Below are 27,344 nucleotides of genomic sequence, written 5' to 3'. Positions count from 1 at the left end.
ATGTGTTCTGCAAACTTAGAAAAAGAGACATCAGTAAGGACAGTTTTATGGAGACTGTTGGAACTTAAAATGATGAGTAATACAGTATTCAAGTGTGTGAAGGTAAGAAGAATGCATTCCAGGTAGAAAACAACACTGAAAATGACACAGATGAAGGTCCTGTATACTCTTGAGAAGGTGAAGACCTAGCCTGGCCTGGCTTCATCTTATCTTTATTTCTTTTAGATCAATAGGAAAATTAAGCTCAAATTTAAATTGAACTAGTAGAGCAGAGATGCACAAATCCGCATTCCACAGCAAACAGTACTTGTGATTGGAATAGCACATGCCCATCTTTTACATTTCATTCTCTAAATTAGACTGCTGCTGCTGCTAAGTCGCTTCAGTCGTGTCCGACTCTGTGCGACCCCACAGGCGGCAGCCCATCAGGCTCCCCCGTCCCTGGGATTCTCCAGGCAAGAACACTGCAATGGGTTGCCATTTCCTTCTCCAATGCATGAAAGTGAAAAGTGAAGGTGAAGTCATTCAGTCGTGTCTGACTCTTAGCGACCTCATGGACTGTAGCCTACCAGGCTCCTCCATCCATGGGATTTTCTGGGCGAGAGTAGTGGAGTGGGTTGCCATTGCCTTCTTCCTAAATTAGACTAGTTCCTTTCCATTCTCTCAACTTTTATATGACTAAGAAAATGCCTTAGTCTGGAATCGCAACTAACGAAAACAGCTTTGCCAAGTCAGTAGAGTAGTTCACAGCTTTGAATAATCTCCTGTGGTACTTTTTGAAGCTTATTAGAATGATGCTCACCATTGTTTCCCAAAGCAATAGCTTTCATAGCTCCTGGGAAGTGTTTATAGAGCAGCCAGGTAAGAAATGTCTGGTTGTTGCAACAGTTGTTAGAATTTTGAAAAGTCCAATAGATTCTCCTGAACATCATTAACATTCTATAATTTATAGATTACAGATTATAGATTATAGATTACACAACTGAAGGAACTATTTACATGAAGACTATTTTCTTTTTTGCTCTTTGAATACTGCTTCTCCAAATCTACTTCTTTCCTATTTTTATTATTTTTAATTGGAGGATAATTGCTTTACAATGTTGTGCTGGTTTCTGCCATACATCAATATGAGTCAGCCATAGGTATACCTGTGTTCCCTCCCTCTTGAAACAGAAACAACTACAATATGAACAGCAGAATGTAAAAATCAGAATTATCATCTTATGTAATTACTTATTTGAAGAATTCATGTTTAATTTGACTTTATTTAAATGTCTACAGGTGGTTCTTTTGGCTCATGGAGAATTGAGAATACAGGTAAAGTATGAAAAAGATTTTTGCAATTAAAATAGTTTAGTTTAAAAATTGTACTGGAAAAATAAATATGTATTTAATATTGTAAATTACTAAATAATTTAATTGTGAAAATACAATTCTAACAACTAACCTAGTAATACTTAAATACTAGCGTGAATCGATGTCATTATTGTAATTTACCTCATGCTTTCTTTTGTCTTATCTTAAAAATATCAACAGATAAACCAGTATTTGTGCTCAGAACAGTTAGATGTTGTGGAATATATATAGGAAATATAAAATACGATTAAATGCTAAGATTAAAAATCTTATAGCTCTGTAGTTGTTTTAGTTATTTACTGTTTCTTCTTTGCATGATAGTGTCAGGGAGAGAAAATTGGGTATTTAACCATCTTAAATATCTTGAAACATAGGAGACTCCTCAACCTAGATGTCTGTAATTAACACTCAAAGCAAAAATTTCCAATAATGTGCATAATAAAATGTAATCCCTTTTTGAATAAGACAAAAGGACAATACGAAGAATATGAGACAGCAATACAACAAGGCAAAAGGAGATACAAACGTGAGTGGGTGAAATTCGCAAGACCCTGCAGAGAAGGAGAAGACAACTCAAACAGAAATCCAATTGCCAAAGTAAGTCTTACGAGCAGAAGCAATGTGATTTTTGAGAATAAATGTACTAGATGTAAATTAGAATAATGCAGAAATTCCAATTAGCAAAATATAGATTGAGGGGTCCATAGAACAAATAACTTGGTATTTTCAATAACACAAAAAATACAATAGTATTAATAATATCAACTTAAAAGAGAAAGATGAAGGAATTACAGCTTCCAGAGTAATTAAAAATAACTAACAGCCATTTCAATATATTTCAATGGATATGCCTTTTGGGATTCAAATTCTAGCAAAGGAAGAGAAAAATGCATATGGCCAAGTGCTTTGTTGGGGGCAGTAAATTATCCCCAGAGAATGTGACTGTCTTTACCAATAATGTATTTAACACGGGTTCACTGCAGGAGTTATGACAATTTCACAAGCTAAAAACATATAGGATAATGTCTCTCAATAAACCAAAAAATATCATACTCCTAGTCAAGTGTAGATTGATCACACTATTGTCCCAGGCAAGAGAGGTTAAAGGCATAGAGTCCAGATTAAGCTGAGGTGGACCTTTCTACCAGTTGGTTCTCACGAGAGTCAGTTTAGTCAATCACAAGCTGAGGTCTGGCTGCCAGTGCAAAAGCAAAAGTCCCTTATCACTAGAGCACGCTGCTAGGGAACAGAGGTCGTGGCAAGCAAGATTACAGTTTTCACCACTGCCAGGCAAAAGATGCCTTGCCCAGGCAGGAGCTAATGCCCCAAGTTCTTCAGAGAGGCATTTAGATCAGCTAAGAGTTGCCTTGCCCAAACTGAACACTCTCAAGAAGTCCTCATAAACTTCCTATTTAAAGCTTAAATGTCTCCCAGCCATAGTGACTTCTCCACGCGCTTGAATCAATAAGCCCCAGTGTTGCTCAGTGAGAGCTGAGCTGAATGTATATTGACAGTCACAGACGTCCACAGCAACATCCTGACAGCTTCCTCAGTGCAAACCACCACACTCTTAAAACAAAGCAACTCTATTCCTAGATAAAAACAAAAAAGTAGATTTGAAATCATAGCAAACAGCAATAAGATAATTAAAGATGGTTGACAATCAGCATTGGATTGGCCATGTATTCAGAACTGTTGAAGTTGGATGATGAGATATATCAGGTTCATTATACATTCTAACTTTATAATATACTTGAAATTTTCCCTATTAAAAATTTGAAGATTAATAATAATAAAAGCAATGCATTCTAATATTTTTAACACAGTATATTATCACTTTCCACTTTTTTCTCCAGCTTCTCCTATTTAAAACTAAATGTCTTTTTGTGTTTTTTTTTTAGTGTTATCTGCTAAGCAAGGAGGCATTCAGTAGTAGGCTTGTCAATATTAGGTGTCCTTGACTTTCTCTCAGCCTTTTAACATCACCACGGTGACCACAATCTGGGCAAATATTCTAAGGCTGGAAAGGTTAAGGCACATTGGTCCATACTGGCCAACAGAGGAAACAATTTGAATTTATTTCATATTCCTAGTAGCTATCAAGGCAAAAAAATGAACAACACAGTGTCAGAAACCATGAATAAAATGAACAGATGACTTGAGAGTGTGGAGCACAGTGGGAAGGAAGAGGCCTGAGTGATGATCACCTTAACATTTTGGGTATTTTGGGCTGCAGATTACATCAGACTTCGAAGCAACCCAAAAAATTACCTACCACATCTCTGGAATAGGAATTGATCAGCCCCCTTTTGGAATCTTTGTCATTGACAAAAACACTGGAGAAATTAACATAACGGCCATAGTTGATAGAGAAGTAACCCCAAGCTTCCAGGTAAGTGTGCGTCCTCGATATCAGCCACCCTTTCCCTTGTGGCAGTGACTTTAGAAGGTTAATCTAGAAGGATATCAGTGCGTGAATCCATCCACGGTCAAATAACAAAGAGCCTTCCTTGGATGTCCCTGGTGATCCAGTGGTCAGGACTCTGGGCTTCCACTGCAGGGGCCGCAGGTTCAATCCCTGGTTGGGAAACTAAAATCCCACAGGCTGCAATGTGCAGCGTAAAAGTAAAAAAACAAATAAAACAAAGAGCCTCTGAAGGTTGTGCCCCTGAAGGAACAACCCAGGAGGGTGAATGAACACTGAACTCCAGCATGCTTCTGGCCAAGACTTTCAGGCTAACAGGAGACACAGTACCAGCCCACAAGAAGGGGCAACTTGGACAACTAGTCTACCCAGAGAAGACACTTTCCTACTTTGTCTCCTCTTTGGGAAAAATAGTTTTCCTCTTTGCACAAAAGTACTGTATATGCAAGGAGAGGCCTTATCTCGACAAGTTTTAATAATAAGCAAACTGATGTTGTAGAACATTTATTAACATGTCCTCTCCTTTCCTAGATTACGTGTCGTGCTCTTAACACCCTAGGACAAGAGGTAGAAAAACCACTTATACTAACGGTCAAAATTTTAGATATAAACGACAATGCTCCAATATTTTCACAAAGCATATTCCAGGGTGAAATTGAAGAAAATAGTGCTTCGAGTAAGTCTTCTGCAGTAACTACCACTTTTAATTATTTTTGTTTAACTTCAGATACAAGCATCATTATAGTACATCATTTTATTCTCTTAGTTTCATCAGTAGTTTTGTAGAAAAATTCATGAAGACAGTCTGAGTCTTCCTTGCTAATATTTATGATTGAGCTACTTACCCACTGCCATTGTACTTCTAGGTTGTGGTTGTGTTATCAAGTCAAAGCTTATTCTAGTCACAAAGCTGAAGAGGTGGCTTTAGACAACCCAGATGCATCAGCTGGGCCTTCTTAGATTATAAGAGACAGAGACACACTCCTTACATGGATAATTGGGGGGAAAGGGAGAACCATAAAGCCATTCAGCAAGGGTAAAAAGATGAAGACAAAACAGTCTCAACCTCAACACAACCAACCAAGGCTTAGTGAGAAGTGGAGGATTTTTATGGAAGGCAGCACGGGTCAACTGACTCAGTCACCTGACTAAGAGATATTGCACGTGACATGTAGATTTTTGGCACACAGATAGTTTTAAGATCTTAAAAGACAAAGATCAATTTGAAATTGTGTTGGATATTTAACGTGAACATAATGTCAATCTTTACATAGTCTTTAATGAACTTCTGTACTCCTAGACTCACTGGTGATGATCCTAAATGCCACAGACGCAGATGAACCGAACCACTTGAACTCTAAAATTGCCTTCAAAATCATCTCTCAGGAACCTGCAGGCACACCCATGTTCCTCCTAAGCAGACACACGGGGGAAGTCCGCACTTTGACCAGTTCACTTGATCGAGAGGTAAAGCAAGGCACTTGGGAGCATTCAATAACTCAGGATTCAGTTGTAAGAAACCCAAGAGAGGTGACTCCCTTCTACCTAAGAATGAAAGAGGGAAGGAAGAGGGGTTCTCTGGATTCAACTGACCCAACTGAGGGAAGCTCATCGCATCCTACTGTGATTTTGCTGGGGTGGGTTGTGTGTCTGAGATCTGCACAATTGATTGTACCTCAACAAATGAGTATCCCATATCCATGGAAGTTAAACTGAGGGAATAAGAGAAGGTATTGTATCCACGGACAGAGACTGAACTGGGGCTAATCCCTCATGTGATGGAGGAAAAGGAAATTTCCTAAGGAGAAATTTGTATCTGGAATAAAGCCTTCTCTGATGCCGTGCTTTTTCTCCTGACTTCTTTCCATTTTACTCCTGTTTCTAGAACACTAGAGAATCCCCAGGAATTACCTGATGGTCCAATGGTAGGGCTTCATGCTCTCTCTGCTGAGCAACCTGGATTCAATCCTTGGTTAGGAAACTAAGGTCCCACAAGCCACATGGAGCGGCCACAAGGGAAAAAGAAAAAAGAATCCCCTTACTCTCTCTTCTCCATTGTTCTACCAACATATCTCCAACAACACACAAGACCCCATCAGACTCTGTATTACTTTCACACAAATGATTTTCTGAACAGACCAGCAAGGAAGCTCTATAAATGAGGTTCCCTCAGATAAACAGAGTACCATCCTCATTGTCCATTTTTGCTCTTAGTGCACTTTCCTGCCCTGAGAAGCTCACAAAAGAGAAAACTTGTTTCAGCCCCATAAAGACTTCCTCCCACGTGGGGCATGTGCCCCACAGGCTTTGTCTACGGTGGACAATGAAAGTGCATGTGGTCCTTCTAGAGAATGAACCATGAATTTAAATATTTTCACTTCTTTCCCATAGGAAACAAGTAGTTGTCATTCGTATCCCTGACACTAGAGATTAATCATTTTTCTTTATTTTTTCCTCCAAATTTAGCAAGTTAGCAGCTATCGCCTGGTTGTGAGTGGTGCAGACAGAGATGGAGAAGGACTATCAACTCAGTGTGAATGTAGCATTAAAGTGAAAGATGTCAATGATAATTTCCCAACACTCAGAGAATCACAGGTATGCCTTTCATTCCTTGAAAAATAATTTAAAACATAATTATAAAATAATTATATGTGTGTATATATATATATATATTATGTTATACCTTACCACCATAATTCAGGATTTGCTGGCTTGCTGGCTTTTAGTTACATTCTCTGCATTGTTCTTTTAAAATAAGCTATTGTAAAAGATAAGAATTCAGGGACCAGCAAAGAGACAATACATAATTTGGGAATTAATGACTAATGCCATTCAGAATGAATATAATTCTTTTAGATAAAAACCTGACATTGAAACTTAAATTCTGCTTTTTTCTAGTATTTAGCACGTATTAAAGAAAACACTTTAAGTTCTGAGTTGCTTCGATTTCAAGTAGTAGATTTGGATGAAGAGTTCACTGATAATTGGCTTGCAGAGTTCTTCTTTACCTCTGGAAATGAAGGGAATTGGTTTGAAATACAAACTGACCCCCAAACTAACGAAGGTATCCTGCAAGTAGTTAAGGTAAGGTCTGATTTCCTTTCAGGGGGAAAAACATTCTGTATTAACCAAAACTGTTACTTTATGTTAGCCGAAACTGTCACAAATAAACTTTATTCACTTACAAATAATAATACCACTTCTCTACAGAAAATATAAAAAATACACAAAAGTAGAGAGAATTTTGAAAACACAGCCCCATTTCCTAAGGAGACTTTTCTTAACATGTTGATTTATTTCCTTCCAAACTATCATCCTTTCTACAGAAACACAAACACACTAGTAGACATATATTTATCAGTGTGCCTGTTTTAAGCACAAGAAATTAAAACATTTCCTGACTTAAACTCAGGAACAGACAAGAATACATGGAATAGTGGCTTGTGAATTTGTCAACTTACTTTAAATGGATTAGCTACAGTCCTTGGAAGGGAAAAATGGCAACTTTTTCTAGAAAATGGGAATATATAAACTAAGTTTGCAAAATAAACAATTGAGTAAAACTTCCATTTAACAGACTTGGTTACAACAGACACTTCATCTGAAATAACATAAACCTATTTATGTCTGATGAAAGTGAAAGAGGAGAGTGAAAAAGTTGGCTTAAAGCTCAACATTCAGAAAATGAAGATCATGGCATCTGGTCCCATCACTTCATGGGAAATAGATGGAGAGACAGTAGAGACAGTGTCAGACTTTATTTTTTCGGGCTCCAAAATCACTGCAGATGGTGACTGCAGCCATGAAATTGAAAGACGATTACTCCTTGGAAGAAAAGTTATGACCAACCTAGACAGCATATTCAAAAGCAGAGGCATTACTTTGCCGACTAAGGTCCGTCTAGTCAAGGCTATGGTTTTTCCTGTGGTCATGTATGGATGTGAGAGTTGGACTGTGAAGAAGGCTGAGCGCTGAAGAATTGATGCGTTTGAACTGTGGTGTTGGAGAAGACTCCTGAGGGTCCCTTGGACTGCAAGGAGATCCAACCAGTCCATTCTGAAGGAGATCAACCCTGGGATTTCTTTGGAAGGAATGATGCTAAAGCTGAAGCTCCAGTACTTTGGCCACCTCATGCAAAGAGTTGACTCATTGGAAAAGACTCTGTTGCTGGGAGGGGTTGGGGGCAAGAGGAGAAGGGGACGACCCAGGATGAGATGGCTGGATGGCATCACGGACTCGATGGCTGTGAGTCTGAGTGAACTCCGGGAGATGGTGATGGACAGGGAGACCTGGTGTGCTGCGATTCATGGGGTCGCAAAGAGTCGGACACAACTGAGCCACTGAACTGAACTGAACTGATTGTATAGACTAGAAAAATATTACCAGTTTTAGGACATTCCTTGGCATAGGACATTGGACTATATGAGCTTCTCTCTTTAATTCCATGAGTCCAGCAGAATGACAGACCCATAATATTCCCTTAACAGGGTGACTGCTGCAATTCCAGATTGCTGGAAGCCCTGTAAGACTTCCTATTACTCTGCTTTTCAGAGAGGGAGCTACAGCCCTCCTCTGTTGCAAGGTTTTGTTATAGTCTGGCTCTGACCTTCCTTCCTATGGCCTGTGCTGCGCCGGCCTGGCCTCCCTCTCTTCGAGATGCTGGCAATCCCTTCTGGTAGACTTCCTCACCCCCACCTCCTGTGTCTACCCCTCGTCATTCTCTGTCTACCACATTCTTCTGAAAAACAGTTTGGACCAATTACTCTCCCTTAAAAACTTTCCTTGTTCTTACTGGCTGTGAAAATGGCCCCCAGTTAGACTGTCCCTTTGAATCCGCTGCCGCTTCTCCTAGCCCGTGGGAACACAGGAGCGGTTGCCAGTTTGTCTTCAGGGAAGGCCAAGCAGCTCCTCAGGGGGCTCCAATATGGAGCCAGGGTTGATGACCACCTGCTGGCCTTGGAGATGACCTTCAACCCCCTCAGAGTTGTACCCCAGGCCTCTCACTATCACCAGCTCCCTATCACCTTCTGCTAAATCTGGCATTTACTCTGCCTGAATGACTCTTCCTCACCCTGAAATGCTTGCACAAAAACCTCTAGGAAGCCTTTCCTGATTTTTCTCAAGTACAAGTCTTCACTCGCCTTCACAGAGAGACTCTACCATCTCTTTTGTCACTTAGCCCTTACATTATAATGACCAGTTTGAGCATCTTTCTCTTCCTCTCCACTAGGAAACACTTGAGTCCACCAATCCAGTCACTGCCAAATTAAAACTCAAATCTAGATCTCATACCTTATTTTCAGTTATACTCCAATGTAACCAAAATGAACATTTCCTTATCCCATCGCCCTTAGAAAATTTACTAGTGAATGAAAAGAGCTATCCTGGGATATCTCTGGCCTTGACGCATGCCACTTCAATATAAGAGTCAAACAAATAGTGAACACATAAGACCATATGAAAATGGTTCTATGGAGAGTTGGTGGGCCACACTCTCACTGCTTTACAGAAGCCTATGTGCCAACCAAGTTTAGTAAGATAATTTGTCATCTCTGAATTTTTTAAAGTCAGGAAAGATACTACTGTACAGAATTCACTATTCTGGGAGTGGATGTAGGTACCATTTGCAGGAATGTATTGTAGGCTGTAATTTGTTCAGTCCTTACAACAATCTGATGAGGTAAGAGTTTTTTTTTTTCTTTTTCAGAAGTAAATAGTTGAGGATCAGAGATATTAAATATTGTGCCCTGAGTCACACAGCTATTAAGTAGCAGAACCAGGATTCAAACCAAGAAACAACAACAAATTTGGAATTCTTTCCAATGCATCACACAGCCTAAAGAAACTGTAAAGGTGTTTTGTTAGTCTTAAAAGAAGTAACTGTGCTTCATAAGTATCAGTCACCAAACTGAGGTTTCATAAGCAAAGAATTCTGAAGGACCCTCATCAGAGCATTATTTTGCTGTATAGAAATAAAGGATTCATTCATAGCACATAACATAGAGTTCTCTGGTCCTCTTACCTGATCATATTTTTGTGACACCTCTTTCCTTCTATTTTTATTTTTACTCTAGTCTCTAGATTATGAACAAGTACAAAGCATGCAACTTGGTATCGCCGTCAAAAACAAAGCTGAATTTCACCAATCCGTAATCTCTCAATATCAAGTCCAGTCAACCCCACTCATAGTTGAAGTAATAAATGTGAGGGAAGGAATTACATTCCGTCCTTCTTCCAAGACATTTATTGTCCAAAAGGGTGTAAGTAGTAGACAGTTGATCAATTATGTCCTGGGAACCTATCAAGCCACTGATGAAGACACTGGCAAAGTTGCCTCATTTGTCAGGTGAGAATAATTTAATATCTCATTATTCCTTGATGAAGTTTCTCTTAATTTTATTGAAGTATAGTTGGTTTACAATGTTGTGTTCATTTCTTATGTACAGTAAAGTGACTAAGTTATACAGATATAATCTTTTTCATGTTCTCCATTTCAGTTTATCACAGGATATTGAATATAATTTCCTGGGCTGGACAGTAGGATCTTGCTGTTTACCTTGACTAGTTTTAACTTATAAACTACTGCAAAATAATATCTAAACTACTCTATGCCAAGAATGTAAAGAGATACAATGGTAACCAACTCAAGGACCTATATAACTCAAGAAGAGATGTGCTATGAGCTAAGGTAGCAAAAACATAAGTGAAAATGGAAGTGAAGAATGACAGCCTGTCTAGTGAGATCTAGAAAAAGTGTCATGCAAACTTTCAGTTGAGCCTTCAAAAAGTAGAATTTCACCAGAAGACCATGGTGTAGTCAGACATAGAACAGTACCTACAAAGCATGGTGCCTAAAATAATAAAACACCATGAAAAGTTGCTGCTATAGTATAAAGAACAAGGACACAGTTATTTTACTGAGCAGAGCAGAAAATTTAAAACCCAGGCTAACATATTCTTAAGGCTTATGAAATACTCCTTGTCTATGCTAATATGTTAATTTTCTGCTGCTTTTTAAAAAGCATATTTCAGAGTCTTATGAAAATACATTAAATATAAGTCATTTTCATTAAATAGGTAACATTTCATGTTTGAAAAAAAACTTACTGTTTTCTGTTACAAAACAGATATGTCTTGGGACGTAATGATGGTGGTTTGCTAACGATTGATTCAAAAACTGCTGAAATCAAATTTGTCAAAAACATTGATCGAGACGTTACTTTCATAGTTAACAAGACAATCACAGCTGAGGTTCTGGCCATAGATGGTAAGAAAAAAATATTATTCCAATTGGCATTTCTTTATGAATAGATGCTTTTGATTACTAACACATTACCTTTATCACTGCATGCATATGTGCTAAGTCACTTCAGTCGTGTCCAACTCTTTGCAACCCCATGAACTGTAGCCCACCAGGCTCCTCTGTCCATGAAATTTCCCAGGCAAGAATCCTGGAGTGGGTTGCCATTTCCTTCTCCAAGGGATCATCCTGACCCAGGGATCGAAACTGCGCCTCCTGAGTCGCAGGCAGATTCTTTACCACTGAGACACCAGGGAAGAACCTTTATCACTAGATAAAGTTGATTACCTTAGGGGCCTTGGGTCTTAAGTCTGAGGTGGCTAAATCTAGGCAACGACTGAGCATCCTAGGTTCTCAATGGAGTTCGCTGGACCAGTGAATTCTGGGTTTAGTCCTACTGCTTGCTGTGGTTGGCACAAGAATTTCTTGATTTGAGAATGTGGACAAAGATTGATACAGAAAGCCTATCAGGGAAGCTCAGCTCAAATGTGAGGTGCCTTTGTGAGTTACTTACACACAGAGTGACTTACTTACACACAGAGTGAGTTACTTACAGAGACTTATATGCTTATATCACAGAACAGGAAAAATCTTCTGAAAAATCTTCTAAATGAAGCACCTGGTCAAAGCACATTGACTATGTGCTTCCCTAAGTGTAAAATTAATTTATACTCAAGGCAATCTCAGCAAACAGAAAAATAAAATAAAAAATCGTATTATCTGGAAAAACAGAAAAAAGCACTACGGGAAACAACAGAAGTAATTCTTAATCCCATCACTGAGAGATCTTATATCTTGGGTAATAAAAATAAATCATAGTTTATTCCAAATATTTTGGCTCAAGCTTTAAAAGCAGAAATCTTCCACATAGTCTGGGCTCGTGCACTAGAATATATTTAATAAATCTATTATTTTTATGTTGATTTCATTTATAATCAGTGGAATTTATCACCTTAAAGGTCTTGGTTCCAATAACTTTGAATTAATAGCTGATGCTACTAATTAAGGTGGCTCAGAGGTAAAAAATCCACCTGCTAATGCAGGATTCCACCTGTGGGTCAGGAAGATCCCCGGGAGAAGGAAATGGCAACCCACTCCAGTATTCTTGCCTGGAGAATCCCATGGAGAGAGGAGCCTTGTGGGCTACAGTCCAAGGGGTCACAAAGAGTCAGACATGACTTAGTGACTGAACAACAACAACAAGCTACTAATTAAAGACAGCAGCCAAGCTGATAATTAGATTTCCTTTTAACAAGGTACAGAAATTGGGTGACATCTTTTTATTTGCAGGAATAACAGACACAATTTCATGAGTACACACACTAATCTGGTGCACATGAGATAATTTTTTTCTAATATTTATTTATTTACTTCTGGTTGCACTGGGTCTTCTTTGCTGTACTCAGGCTTTCTCTAGTTGCAGCAAGCAGGGGCTACTCTCTAGCTGCGGTGCACGGGATTTTCATTGTGGTGGCTTCCCTTGTTGCGGAGCACAGGCTCTCAGCTTCAGTAGTTGTAGCATGAGGGCTCAGTAGTTGCAACTCAGGCACTAGAGCACAAGCTTAGTAGTTGAGGTGCACGGGCTCAGTTACTCCACAGCAATGTGGTGTCTTCCTCGACCAGTGATCAAACCCATGTCCCCTGCGCTGCCAGGTGGATTCTTATCCACTTGTGCCACCAGAGAAGTCCATGCATGTGAGAGAAATTTTATGGGCTTATTTGTTTCTTTATTTTGCACAACTTGCTCTGGATAGTTCTCTAACTCTAAAATGTTATTCTTATAGAAAACACTGGTAAAACTTCTACAGGCACCATAATTGTCTATGTACCTGATTTTAATGAAAATTGTCCAACAATTGCCCTGGAAAAGGAAGTAGTCTGTAGTTCATCACCTTCCGTGGTTGTCAGAGCTTCACCACTGCAAAGAGATAAATATGCTGGCCCCTATGAATTTTCGGTGGAAGGGCAAAGCGTAAAACTTCCAGTTGCATGGAGTATCTCAGGAACAGATGGTGAGTAACTGTAAAGCTGCTTCCACAAATGAAAACTGCTGCTTCTTCATATTTCCAGAAGGTTAAGAGGGAGTCCATTTAGGAGCAGGTCCTTTCCAAGAGTAATTTTAAAAATTCTTTGCAATGAAGATGATGTCCTATCCTCATGAATTTCCTCTGTCTTCAGAAAAGGAACAATATAAGATATTCAGTTCAGTCACTCAGTCGTGTCCGACTCTTTGCGACCCCATGAGTTGCAGCATGCCAGGCGTCCCTGTCCATCACCAACTCCCAGAGTTCACTCAAACTCATGTCCAATTTTAAAAATTCTTTGCAATGAAGATGACGTCCTATCCTCATGAATTTCCTCTGTCTTCAGAAAAGGAACAATATAAGATATTAGCACTATTTAAAATTTTCTGTTTTTCTCATGCGGACTCTAATTATTGGATATTTTTATATTTTCAATTTTTCATCTGTATCTCCTCAGTAGACCAAAATAAATAAATAATGAAAACATTACAGTCAGGCACCTATTTTACTACTGAGCTGTTTAGATTTCTAAATACATAAACTTTTCCTAACTGGCCAGGCTGTCAGCAGACATGAAATACTGGAGGGGTCAGCCTGCTCAAGGTTGCCCCTAGTCTGTAACTAGTCAGGAATCTTGAAAGCATGGTAGGCTGAAATTCTCAAACTCATAAGCCAATGGGCAAGAGTTAATCCATCCTTACTTTTCTCCTAACTTTTATCATGCTAATTTCACATTTCCTATGTTTTCCAGGAATCTCATAGAAAAAGCCATTAGACATAATAAGAATCTTCTCTCTTTTTAGATTTCATAGTGACCAGCAGGGCTTCCCAGGTGGCTCAGTGGTAAAGAACCTGCCTGCCAAGCAGAAGACACAGGTTCAATCCCTGGGTCGGGAAGATCCCCTGGAGAAGTAAATGGTAACCTACTCCAGTATTCTTGCTTGGGAAATGCTATGAACTGTAGGCCGCCAGGCTTCTCTGTTGCAAAGGAGCTGGACATGACTTAGCGACTGAAAAACAACAAAAGTGACCATCGGGCCACTTCAAGCCCTTTGTAAATGAATCGTTTGCTCTTTTCTGAAATAATGTATACCCAACTGAACCCCAACAGCCCTCATAACTGCTCCAGTCTCACCCTACTATTTGTAACAGTGATGTGTCAATTGTGGCCCTATTCATCCAAAACAAGAAGTAGTTTTAAGAGCCAGAGTCACCTTGTCCTACCGCTGATGTGTTTGACGGTTCCCCTACAGCTACGTCCGCACTCCTCACAGCCCCACAGCCAGTCTCTCCCGGAGTGTACAGAATCTCTGTCGTGGTCACGGACAGTGAGGGGAGGCGGTGCGAGACACCAGAGAGCTTGACCCTGGAAGTCTGCCAGTGTGACTACAGGGACATCTGTCGAAGTGCGCCTCCGACCAGCAGCCCTGATACAATTAGAGAGGGGTTTCGGATGGGGGCTGCCGCCATCGGCCTGCTATTCCTCGGCCTTTTGCTGCTGCTGTGTGAGTATGCCACGGGGATGGTAGCATGTGCACGGATAAAGCATCTCTGCAGTTGTTTTAGAGGCAGAGCTCACAGGGTGAGGTGGGGGCGGGGGGTGCACAGACCTTTTCAGGAAGAACCAGAAATGCTTAAAGTTAACATGTGACTTGCCAACAATCTATATTTATAATACAGCAGAGCAGGTCATGTATGTCAGACATATAGAAACCAGCACCAGAGAATCAAAGAAAGCACAGACAGTCTACACACTGCCTGTAGTGTTCACGGTCAAAATAATGACTTTATCCAAGATCGCAGCACTTTCTAAAATGTCTATTCCCTCTACAAGTCTCATGAAATTCTAAAATACAATAGAGTCCTGACCAAAAAAATTTAGGAAAAATTCTAAGATAGCATAAGCTTTGAGCTTTACAATGCATATAAATATATCGCACTTTGAGAAGTTGTTGCTTCACCCAGAATTTCCTCAAAACAGCTTTTCACCTGAAAATACACTCTTTTAAGGCTCAAACTTAACATGATGAAGTTTACTGAACACATTAGGGGAATTTACATACATGTAATTTTTCTCTTTCTTTTTTATGTTTTTAAATTATGAAAGTATGATAACACATTTACAGGAGAGAGTTGGAGAAGACAAAGTTATTTGTATTTAGATACATATGTTTCTGTTATAGTTCCACTACATATGACAATTATTTTTTAAGTAGGTAAATGAAGATTTTTAGAGTTGCAATATCAAACTCTCAAAAACTAACAAAATGTACAGAAATGTAGAAGGATAGAGTAGACCTGAAAAGCACTAGGAACCAATTCAACATAACTAAGATTCATACAATTTTCACACGATAGTAGGATACAACAAACTCTATTCAAGTTCCCATAGGCTATAAACTAGGAGACACTGGACCATACCCAGGGATATAAGACAAGTTCCATTCCGAGAGGGAGACTTGCTGAGAATATCTGAATAAAAGACCAACATGATTTTATTTGTATTTTAGAAAGATAACACTGATAGCAGTGTGTACTGCAAATTTAAAAGGGAAGAACAGTTAGGAGGTTATTGTAATATTATAGCTCACATGGGATGATGGAGGCCAGGCTTTGAGCCACGGCATAAGACTGGAAAGGAACGAACATGTATGCGAGGCACAGTTGGAGTAAATGGAGAAGATCTGGAGATCTATTCTAATGGATAGAATGAATGCATGAGAAGTCCAGATGAACCACTGAATTCAGTTGCTACTGAAACCATTAAATGAAATTGAAAATATCAGACGAAGTGCAGATAAGTAGGGTGGCAACCATAAATCTGATTTTGAAATGTTGAATTTTGAGGTACAGATATATCCTCCAGGCTACTATGCATTTGAGATTGTAGCTCAGGATGGCAGTCAGAGGAAATATACTGTGATATTCCCACAGTCATATTTGCTTCATGTGATCCTACCATTTGCAAAAGATCATATCTTGAATTTTGTGGACAGAACATACACATGTTTCTGTGGAAACACAGTCAACACTTTGAAAAACTTTCTCTGGATGCGTATATAAAAATCGAATACATATTGTACATACAATGATCAACAAGACTTCTAAAAGACTGTTATACTCATCTAAAAATACTGACCATACATATATACATTCATCACTTTTCAAAACGAATTTGCCCACTTAAAATATTCAACTCTTCCCATACATTTAATTAAGTCTCAGAATTGAGGATGGCAATAAAGAAAGCCTTTAAAGGTATCATTTATATGAACATTATGTTAAATTCTGAGAAAATGTGCTTTGTCAACTTATTTTATTTTATATACTTGGGCTAATTTTTTCATCACATATTTACATACATACATATACATATATATATATATATATATATATATATATATATGTAACTGACCTAATTTGTATAACTGATGTATCTCATTCAAACAATACTGGGGAGTCCTCATGGCACTCAATACCATCCTTTATCTTCATTAACTCATAATCCTCACAACAATCTATGATACTATATATCCTCCCATTCTTAGGATAGTTAATGGAGGCAAGAAAAGATGATTTAATTGTCCAGCTGGTGAATGGTGAAGCCAAAATTCAAACCCTAGAAGACTGACTCCAGAGACTATATACTCTTAAACCCCTCACTAAGCTGCCAGTAAGTGAAAGAATTCAGACTAGGATTTAGTGTCTTCCTTCTGCAGGGCAGGACTTCCCTCATAGCTCAGTCACTAAAGAATCTGCCTGCAATGCAGGACACCCAGGTTAGATTCTTGGGTCGGGAAGATCCTCTAGAGAAGGAAATGGCAAACCACTCCAGTATACTCGTCTGGAGAATCCCATGGACAGAGGAGCCTAGCAGGCTACAGTCCATGGGATCACAAGAATCAGACACAAACGCAGTCGGACACAAACATCCAGCAAGCAGAGCAGAGGTGGAGGTGGGGTCATCAACCTCCCAGCCTAGGAAGTGTTTCATTTCTTTCTTGGCCTATTAGCCTGAGAATGATGCTAATCTTTATTGCCGAGATGTGACCTATCTGCACAGAGAGAATGATAACTATCCAGGCAGGAAGGCCCCTCCAAGCTAAGGATTCCTAAGTCACCATTAAGAGTGTAATGATATTAGATCATCAGTTGCAGAGGGAGTTTGTAGGTTAATGGCTGTTCTATAAAGAGATGTTTAGAGACCAGATTACCATATCATTATGATGCCCACCTAAAACCTTGACTATTCAGGTGTGTATTCACCCCACATCGTATACTGAGCTTCAATATGTACAAATAAAAGCGATCATAATAAAAATATAGAAAATAATTGAGGAAATGAATGACCACTTTTATCATTCATCAAACAGTGCCTCTTTTAAGAAAATATATAGGTCACAAGAATGATCTGTCTCCTTCAGTTTCATAATTTTGTGAAATTTTAGTATGCTTAGTTTATAAAATTTTACCTTGTGGAAATTAATCTCACTTTCTATTAGATTTTCCATAAGCATTAAAGATACTGTATTTCTCTGTAATGTTTCCAACAATCTCCCTGTCAAGTCATTTCCAAGTGATTCAAATGTTCTGATATTTTGTTTTCCTTCATACTAGTGGCTCTCCTCCTGCTGCTGACCTGTGACTGTGGGGCAGGTCCTATTGGGGGAGTGACCGGTGGATTTGTCCCAGTGCCGGATGGTTCAGAAGGAACAATTCACCCGTGGGGAATCGAAGGAGCCCAACCTGAAGACAAGGTGAAGATCCACTTTATAAAACATTGACTTCACTCATACAGAGCAAAATTCAATTTACATGCTAGATAGAAAAGGGGGTAATGGGGTATAAAAAATAAGACTCCTGACCATCAAGGACCATCAAGTGCTGAAATGAACAGAGCCTTTTAGGACCTTAGCTCTTCAGATGTCACATCATAAAAATGGTTACTCCTGCAAGAATTTGGAATTCTTGTAATGTCTCCATTTAAAAGGGAGCATATTTCACTTATATTGGTGAAATCTGGTTAATTTTTAAATATATTTTTTGCACATTGTTTGTAGGAAATCACAAATATCTCTGTGCCACCTATAACTGCCAATGGAGTTGATTTCATGGAAAATTCTGGTAAGTCAACATCAAATTTATTTCTGAAAGGAACAATGGGTTAAATAAGAAATATTAAAAACTAAGAAATGTTCTAAATTCTTTCCTTAATAATTTGTGCACATACTGAGATATTACCACTGAAACAGGGTTTCAATGAATCGGTTTACTCTTAGTATAGCAGTCTATTTTGTGACCTAGTTCTGACTTCAATAAGTTCATTTGTCTACTGATATCACCATTTTTACTAGCAGATTTGTTATATTTCTCCAAACTTCAGTAAACTGAAGTATAGCTCTCTGATAGTTGATTACTAATTTTTTAAAAAGTTAAGGATTTTACATATACAGAAAAATGTAAAGGAGAATATAAAACACACTATGTACCCACCATCCAACTCTGCCTGTTAACACTGGTGATATCTGCAGTTAAAGTGCTGTGTGTGCCCATCCTAGATCTTGTTGCCCTTCTCTCTTCCCCAGAACAGGAACCTGATTTCAATTCAATAACAAATTCTTGTATTTAATCACGGGTTTCCCTGGTGGCTCAGTGGTAAAGAATCTGCTTGCCAATGCTGGAGATGGGAGTTTGATCCCTGGGTCAGGAAGATCCCCTGGAGCAGGAAATGGCAACCCACTCAGTATTCTTACCTGGAAAATCCTATGGACAGAGGAGCCTGGTGGACTACAGTCCATGGGATCACGAATTGGACATGACTGAGCAACTAAACAACAACAATATTTAATCATAATGGGACAAGGATCGCTTGTGTTGTCATATAGGTGAAATTATTTATTTCTTTAGTTTACCAAATGACTATTTCATTCATCTTATCTCAGTATCACACTAAGGTGTAAACTAGAACAAGAAGCATGCTAAGTTGCTTCAGTTCAGTTCAGTTCAGTTCAGTCCCTCAGTCGTGTCCGACTCTTTGCGACCCCATGAATTGCAGCACGCCAGGCCTCCCTGCCCATCACCAACTCCCGGAGTTCACTCAAACTCACGTCCATCGAGTCAGTGATGCCATCCAGCCATCTCATCTTCTGTCGTCCCCTTCTCCTCCTGCCCTCAATCCTTCCCAGCATCAGAATCTTTTCCAATGAGTCAACTCTTTGCATGAGGTGGCCAAAGTATTGGAGTTTCAACTTTAGCATCATTCCTTCCAAAGAAATCCCAGGGCTGATCTCCTTCAGAATGGACTGGTTGGATCTCCTTGCAGTCCAAGGGACTCTCAAGAGTCTTCTCCAACACCACAGTTCAAAAGCATCAATTCTTCGGCGCTCAGCCTTCTTCACAGTCCAACTCTCACATCTATACATGACCAATGGAAAAACCATAGCCTTGACTAGACGGACCTTAGTCGGCAAAGTAATGTCTCTGCTTTTGAATATACTATCTAGGTTGGTCATAAATTTTCTTCCAAGGAGTAAGCGTCTTTTAATTTCATGGCTGCAAGCACCATCTGCAGTGATTTTGGAGCCCCCAAAAATAAACTCTGACACTATTTCCACTGTTTCCCCATCTATTTCCCATGAAGTGACAGGACAGGATGCCATGATCTTCATTTTCTGAATGTTGAGCTTTAAGCCAACTTTTTCGCTCTCCTCTTTCACTTTCAAGAGGCTTTTTAGTTCCTCTTCACTTTCTGCCATAAGGGTGGTGTCATCTGCATATCTGAGGTTATTGATATTTCTCCCAGAAATCTTGATTCCAGCTTGTGTTTCTTCCAGTTCAGCGTTTCTCATGATGTACTCTGCATATAAGTTAAATAAGCAGAGTGACAAAAGCCTTGATGCACTCCTTTTCCTGTTTGGAACCAGTCTGTTGTTCCATGTCCAGTTCTAACTGTTGGTTCCTGACCTGCATACAGATTTCTCAAGAGGCAGGTCAGGTGGTCTGGTATTCCCACCTCTCTCAGAATTTTCCACAGTTTATTGTGATCCACACAGTCAAAGGCTTTGGCATAGTCAATAAAGCAGAAATAGATGTTTTTCTGGAACTCTTGCTTTTTCCATGATCCAGTGGATGTTGGCAATTTGATCTCTGGTTCCTCTGCCTTTTCTAAAACCAGCTTGAACATCAGGGAGTTCACGGTTCACATATTGTTGCAGCCTGGCTTGGAGAATTTTGAGCATTACTTTACTAGTATGTGAGATGAGTGCAGTTGTGCAGTAGTTGCTTCAGTCGAACCCAAATCCCCTATGTCTCCTGCATTGGCAGGCACATTCTTTATCACTAGCATTACCTGGGAAGCCTATAGAACAATAAGATCTAATGCCTAATATTCAAATTGTTCTTAATTCCATGCTTAGCAATAGATTGTTTTTAAATGTCCAGCCTGAAAAATCTACATGAGATCGCCCCCAATATGTAACTATCTGTCTTTATCAGCTACCTTAATCCTTATTTGCTTCTCCCATTACATCACAAAAACAATATTTTGAATTCTCTAGGAAAAACAGCTATCCATGAAAATGCAGAGTAAAGGTAACAGGCAGAATAGTCACAGCTCATTAAATTTTCATCAGGCACTAAGACACCTAATTAGCATTGGCTAATTTGCATGATTACATTATGTATGTCTCCTCTTTGGTTTCCATATTGAGCCAGTATGACAGCTAAATTACAACTTCTTTTTTCCTGAAAACAAGCATCACATTAGAAGCCTTCCATGGCTGTGTGCTGAATGTTTCATTTATATTTTTCCATTTCTGGCTGTTGTCACTGAAAATCTTTTTTATTTTTTTAATTGATATGTTTTCAGAAACAATACCTCTCTGAAAACAATACCCTCTGTTACTCCCTCACCTCCTCTGTTACTCTCACATTACAGACTGTGGGGCGTTCTTCTCACCTTGAGTCATAAAATTGTATTTTCTCCCACATGCTGGTTTTACTTGGCATGTGCTCTTGGATATCAAAGATCAGTAAAAAACAGAACAAAAAAATCACAGCATGAGATGTTACAGCACTTTCTCCCCTGTTTTTAGAAGTCGGTACAAATACATATGCTGGAGGGACGGTGGTAGAAGGAGCTTCAGGAATGGAACTGACCACCAGGCTTGGAGCAGCTGCAGGATCTGGGGGTGCTGCAGGGTTCGGAGCAACCGCTGGTCTGAGCAACTTTTCCATGGGGCAGTCTGGGACGATGAGAACAAGGCATTCCACGGGAGGAACCAACAAGGACTTTGGGGAAGGGGCGATAAACATGAAATTCCTGGACTCCTACTTTTCTCAGGTAATCTGATGGAAAACTCTGTGGCTTTGTTGTCTTGTTTACATTAGAGAGCTTTCTACTTGACTGAACTTCGGTTTTGCACTTCGGTTCTTTCGCAGCTTTTTAAGACAAGAAAAAAGAGGTAAAGGCTCCTTGTTAAAAATAACAAGGATAACCTAAGGTGGCTGCCAAAATCCGACTACTGGTCAAAAGAAAGAAGGGATGGGTAGACACAAAATGAGAGAACATGGCACCTCATTCCTCCCACTGAGATAACAGCAAAAAAACAAAACCCTTTGCTTTTCAGATCAGCGGCATCCTCTTTAGACATACAAAGCAGTTATTTCTCATTTCCTGTACCATAAAGTATGTCAGAATACATCGGCATACATTTTTCCAAGAGGGTTATAGTATTCTTCACACTGTCAAGGAGTCCATGTCCAAAAGTGCTGAAGAAACATTAATGACCCAAACATAAAAAGGGAAACAAGGGATGCGGTCCAAGATGAGGCAAAGTGTCAGGAAGCAGAGAATCTACAAAGGGACAGGGGTGTAAGGACAGAGAGGACGCTGGGAAGCGGGTAGCTTGCCTCCTGGTTGGTGCATCACTAGAATGGATCTCACCTACACCTTTGCTATCAGAGCTGTAAGTGATGGCATTTGGCCTGGTGGCCAAGCAGATGAAGGCTGACACAGTGTTTGAGGACAGACTGACAGGAAGGATCAGACTCCCAGTTAGGGGTCAGACTCTCACAAGGGTTACAGTGTCTTGGCCAAGGCCCCAGGCTGGTGAGAGCTGCCTCAGATGGTGAGGAAGCCTGCACCCTTCCCCACACAATGACCTGCAGTAACCCAAGCACACACAGGGATCTTCACAGATGGCCCAGCAAATAACCTCCAGGCTCCGCACACTTGCTCTGTTTGGCTAAGTCCATGTCAATGCAAATCTTAAAACTCAAGAGTTCAAATATGAGCCTACAACAGACTCAAGTTTGAAGAAATATCAATTTCATCATTCTCCAAACACAGATAACTTCTGTAACAAGATTGCTGATATGGAGTATGACCTTACTTCTATCGTTGTTGTTGCTGTTCAATCAATGAGTCATATCCTACTCTTTGGGACCCCATGAATTGCAGCACGCCAGGCTTCCCTGTCCATCACTCTCTCCCTGATTTTGCTCAAACTCATGTCCATTGAGTCAGTGATGCCATCCAACCATCTCATCGTCTGTCGCCCCCTTCTCCTGCCCTCAATCTTTCCCAGCATCAGGGTTTTTTCCAGTGAGTTGGTTCTTTGCATCATGTGGCCAAAGAGCTTCAGCTTCAGGATCAGCCCTTCCAGTGAATATCCAGGGTTGATTTTCTTTAGAATTGACTGGTTTGATCTCCTTGCTGTGCAAGGGACTCTCAAGAGTCTTCTCCAGCACTGCAATTCAAAAGCATCAGTTCTTTGGCATTCAGCCTTCCTCATGGTCCAACTCTCACATCCATACATGACTTCGATGGATTACCTCAATCACACAGTCACGATCAAACGCTGAGTTCTACGAAAGGTATTACATCCTTCCCCTGAGTGTCTCTTACAGTTCATTTTCTCCTCTTGTCTCCACCTTTAGAAAGCATTTGCCTGTGCAGATGAAGACGATGGCCAGGAAGCAAATGACTGCTTGCTGATCTATGATAATGAAGGAATCGAGGCCCCCAGTTCTCCCGTCGGCTCCCTGGGTTGTTGCAGTTTTATTGCCGACGATTTTGACGAGAGCTTCTTGGACTCCCTCGGCCCCAAATTTAAAAAGCTGGCTGAGATAAGCCTCGGGATGGATGAAGAAACCAAAAACTCTCAGTCGCCTACCAAAGACAGCAGTTCTAGGGTTGACGCCTATGACCAACATGTACAAGTTCAGCAGTCAGAGTCTGTTAGGCACCAGACTTTGTCAGGCAGCCAGGGGGCATCTGCACTGTCTGCTTCCAGCTCTGTCCTCCAGCCTGCCATTTCCATCGCTGACCCTTTGCAGCATGGTAGCTATCTGGTAACGGAGACTTACTCGGCTTCTTCTGGTTCCCTTGTGCAACCTCCTGCTGCCGTTTTTGATCCACTTCTCACGCAAAATGTGATAGTGACAGAAAGAGTGATTTGTCCGATTCCTAGTATTACTAGCAACCTACATGGTCCTACAGAGCTACGAGGATCAGGCAGTAAGATCTTTACAGAAGATCCTTCTTCCCGTCTGATATAAGCAGAGTGAACTGGAATTACATACTGGCCAAATACGGATACTTGAACCAAATTATCCAAAATAGCACAGCAAATCTCACAGTATTGGTCTGATTTGGCACTTATTTGCTACTCTTTCATAAACTGGTCATGATTACAGTCTAAATTGTCTAGTTTATATCCCCACACTGGATGTGTGGTCACTCTTCTCAAATTCAAGTCCTAGCAGATCTTAAATGTTTTCTGAAATATCTTAAGATCATATTCAGTGGGAAATTTTCCTAATAATTTTTAGGAAAAAATGCAGTGTGTTTTAGTGGATTAAGGACTTGGAGTCAAGACCCCCAGTTCTTGAATTTTTCACCTTTGCTTACATCATTAGTAATGATGTAAGAATCATAAAGTCTTCGCTAAAGCATTTTGAGCTGCTTGGGGAAAAGAAAATAATTGCATTTGAACTTCTTCCATCTTCTTGGTGTTGGGAGACCCTAGGGACATCTTTTGCTCATGCTAAGGGTATTGGTTTACACATTAAACTTGCTGCATCTATATTCTTCATACTCTCACAATAAGACAGTTTTGAAATAGAAGTATCATAGGAAATTTAGGAAAGTTCAGTATGGTGTAAATATTTTTGTGTTTTTTTAAATCACCTTGAAAGGATCTACCTAAAGAAAATATTTTACATTAAGCCCCTCCCTACACTTCTCAATAATAGCAATCCTGTGTTAATAGTCTTTGAAAATTACTCTTTATTTTTTAAATGTTAGTAGGTAGATGTAACTTACATATGACATGTAGTGATATTTATCATGTTAACAATGTCTACAGACTTCCTAGGAATACAAAATATGGCTTTTCTCACAAGCAAAAGAGGCCTCTGACTAGAGTAACACATAGTGAAATTTGTGAATGTGTATTATATGCCGTGTTTCAGGTCAAAAAGGGATATAGAAAGAGATTATGAGTAACTTAATTTTATTAAGCCTCACTCCTTTTAAATGAAGCTGCTACCACAATTTAATCCTTGAATATAACCATGTTAGGTTAGTGACGGCTTAGAATATGTCATTTCACGTGTGTTACCCTGATAACAATGTAGTTCTTCAAGTCATTTCTGATCATTCAAGGTCCTCATCCTTTAGCCCATAGAGAGCATCCTACCTCTTATTAATTAATATTATTGTCTTAGCTGAGTCTTTACAAGGTCATTATTTGGCTCTATTATCTCTAATTGTATATAAAATACTCTTTTCTGGTTTTTGCCATATTCAAATCTATATTTGTTTTCAGATGAAAGGCAAAGTATAAAGTGTTTGTGTTTTAACCCAGAAGGGTGCAGTCCTGAGGATTCCTGGTGGGGAGGAGACCCCCTAAAATATCCTTACATCTAGCATTCTTCCCTCTCCCTGGTGTCATGACTACCAGAAAGCCCAAGAAGCACAGGCAATCACTTCTTCCAAGACAAGGTTGCTGTAGCAACAAGGTCTGCAGGGTGCCACCTTGAGGTGAGAGGAACTAGACCCTTTGGAGCAGCCTTGCAGGTCCTGAGGAAGTCGCCTTGCTGTTACCTCCGGGACCTATTCTCAACAGAAGCTTGCTCTGGGGTCTAGAACCCACAGAGCTGACCTGTGACTCTGTTTATGCGTGAGAATTAAACTAATAATCAGAACAACCCTTGTTCCAAGTTCAGAAGTGTTTTCAGGATCCTCAAGGTATTCTAATATTTCCTCTTAAAATCCGAATCATGAAATGGGGATTTTGCTGCACTGCCAAACTACAGAGAAAACTATGCCACAGTAGTAAAGTGAAGTAAGGGGGAAAGTGAAATCAGGGGAGTTTTGAAACAAAAGTAGATCACTCTTATCTAAGAGGACCTATAATTTTAATCTGCCATGTAAAATTAAATTCAAAGCAAAAATGTATCTGTATTTTTTCACTAAAAATAAAAAATGTTTTAAGCAGAAAAACTCTTTAAAAACTATCTTTTTACTTGATGTATTATAAATTGTAAACAGTATATATTAAAACTTATAGAGTGGTAACATTGTTATAATAAAACTGTTTGGCAACAAATTTATGAGTACTTCCGTAACCATTTAGCAAAAACTGAACTATTCTCTGAGTTAATAACTATTAAGAAATATGATGTAAGAAAGTGATTGCATGTGTATTTTTATCACTATTTTTCCTTTTTCTTTTTTTAAAGCTGACACTTTTTCTGAATCCTCCCCAACAGGAAGTACATGGGGACTTGGGATCTCTTCTTCAGGTGGAAATAGATGTTGGATGAGGTCAGGGCAGATTTTTATTAACTGGATGATTTAACTCATTTATGATCTATTGGGTAAATTGGATGGTTTCTCAGGCAAAAATGTTAACACCCTATGAAGACTCAAGAGAGAAAAGGTGGAGAAGGAGAAGGTAAGGTTTCCAGCCTAACATGATGACAAAAATGTACCATGACTTTGGTGACAGCCATTAGCCCCTGCAGTGAGTCCGTCTGCCAGTAAATGTCTGAGATGGCTCAGTGGCAAAGAATCTGCCTGCCAAATAGGAGACACAGGTTTGATCCCCAGGTTAGGAAGATCCCCTGGAAAAGGAAATGGCAACCCACTCCAGTATTCTCACCTGGAAAATCCCATGGACAGAGGAGCCTGGTGGGCTACAGTCCACGGGGTCACAAAAGAGTCAGAAACAACTTAGTAACTGAACAACAACAAATGTCTGTAAATTTTATGTCTTCCTTTAAAGGGATACCACAAAACAAGTCCCTTCAGAGCCTGACATCTTGGTTTTGCTGACCCTCCTCATTTTTAAATACAGACAATTCAACTTGGACCTGGGGTAAGGTGAGCAGAAACTGGATTCGAGTGAATGCTGAGTGAAGAAAAGTGGATGGCTTAACTCAGATGTCCTAGATCAACCCCAGGAAAATGAAAACCATGCAGGTAAATTCCAAAAACATCACCAGTTCCTCTTACCCATAGGAAGGTGAAGGAATAAAAACAGCAAGATCAGTTTCTCTTATCTAATTTTCAAAAGTCAAGTAAGGTGTAAATGAATACATTCAACTGACTAGCTTCGATGTAACTGGTGATTAAGAAACAACTAGCAATTAAGTAAAAGTTAAGGATCTTTCCTTCCTGTTATTGGCAATCCAGTATTTTCTCAACTCCTTTACTGAGTCTATAAGAGTAATTGTGAATCAGAGATCACATAATTTAGCGCTTGCTCAACAACACAGTCTTGAGATCTTATTTTTACATAAGGGGGATATTTGATGAGAAAAGAAGGTAATCATTTAAATTCCAGGTTCCAGAAACAACACATCTTCCACAAAGAATACTGAGATTCCTTCTGCTTTGCCTGATCCAGAGTTCACCATGATCCCCTCCAAGACAAGACATAGGCCATTCCACAGGTTGGTGTCTTTGCTTTCTTTTTCTTTTATACATTGCCTTTTTTTTTTTAAACAAATGCAAAACAAACAAAAAAATATAAGAACAATGCAGGTATAGTTAAAACTCAACATAATGATGGTCTAAAGTGTAAAAGGATACAGTTACTAAAAAAGGAGGAGTGACACTTTTGAGGTCTACCAGACAGCCAAGAGCATTATATTCTAGTTTATCTCTTATGGTAACTTTGAGATTACAGCCACAAAAACAGAAACTCAGAAAATCAAAGTAACTTCCTTA

General features: G+C 39.5%; 1 protein-coding gene across 1 annotated transcript; it reads left to right on the top strand.

Annotated features, from left to right (window-relative positions):
- DSG3 (desmoglein 3) lies at positions 1 to 25,719 on the top strand. The gene is made up of 16 exons (XM_069568312.1): positions 1 to 102; positions 1,282 to 1,317; positions 1,822 to 1,953; positions 3,593 to 3,748; positions 4,313 to 4,457; positions 5,082 to 5,248; positions 6,248 to 6,376; positions 6,680 to 6,865; positions 9,856 to 10,127; positions 10,909 to 11,048; positions 12,866 to 13,093; positions 14,359 to 14,610; positions 17,723 to 17,862; positions 18,166 to 18,229; positions 21,199 to 21,446; positions 23,045 to 25,719. The coding sequence occupies exons 1-16, from the start codon at positions 1 to 3 to the stop codon at positions 23,663 to 23,665; spliced, it is 3,018 nt and encodes a 1,005-aa protein (XP_069424413.1). The 3' UTR covers positions 23,666 to 25,719.
- The last annotated feature ends 1,625 nt before the right edge of the window (positions 25,720 to 27,344 follow it).

Source organism: Ovis canadensis, chromosome 23 (assembly GCF_042477335.2).
Source record: "Ovis canadensis isolate MfBH-ARS-UI-01 breed Bighorn chromosome 23, ARS-UI_OviCan_v2, whole genome shotgun sequence".
Classification (NCBI taxonomy): Eukaryota; Metazoa; Chordata; class Mammalia; order Artiodactyla; family Bovidae; genus Ovis; species Ovis canadensis.
This window is presented reverse-complemented; position numbering and strand designations above follow the sequence as displayed.

What these genes read in the sequence shown, in the direction of transcription:
- DSG3 (XM_069568312.1), top strand. Translation starts at nt 1, where the DNA reads ATGTGTTCTGCAAACTTAGAAAAAGAGACATCAGTAAGGACAGTTTTA. An exon ending in CAACACTCAGAGAATCACAG is followed by an intron (nt 6,377 to 6,679) that starts GTATGCCTTTCA and finishes GCTTTTTTCTAG; the next exon opens with TATTTAGCACGTATTAAAGA. An exon ending in TGAGGTTCTGGCCATAGATG is followed by an intron (nt 11,049 to 12,865) that starts GTAAGAAAAAAA and finishes TTATTCTTATAG; the next exon opens with AAAACACTGGTAAAACTTCT.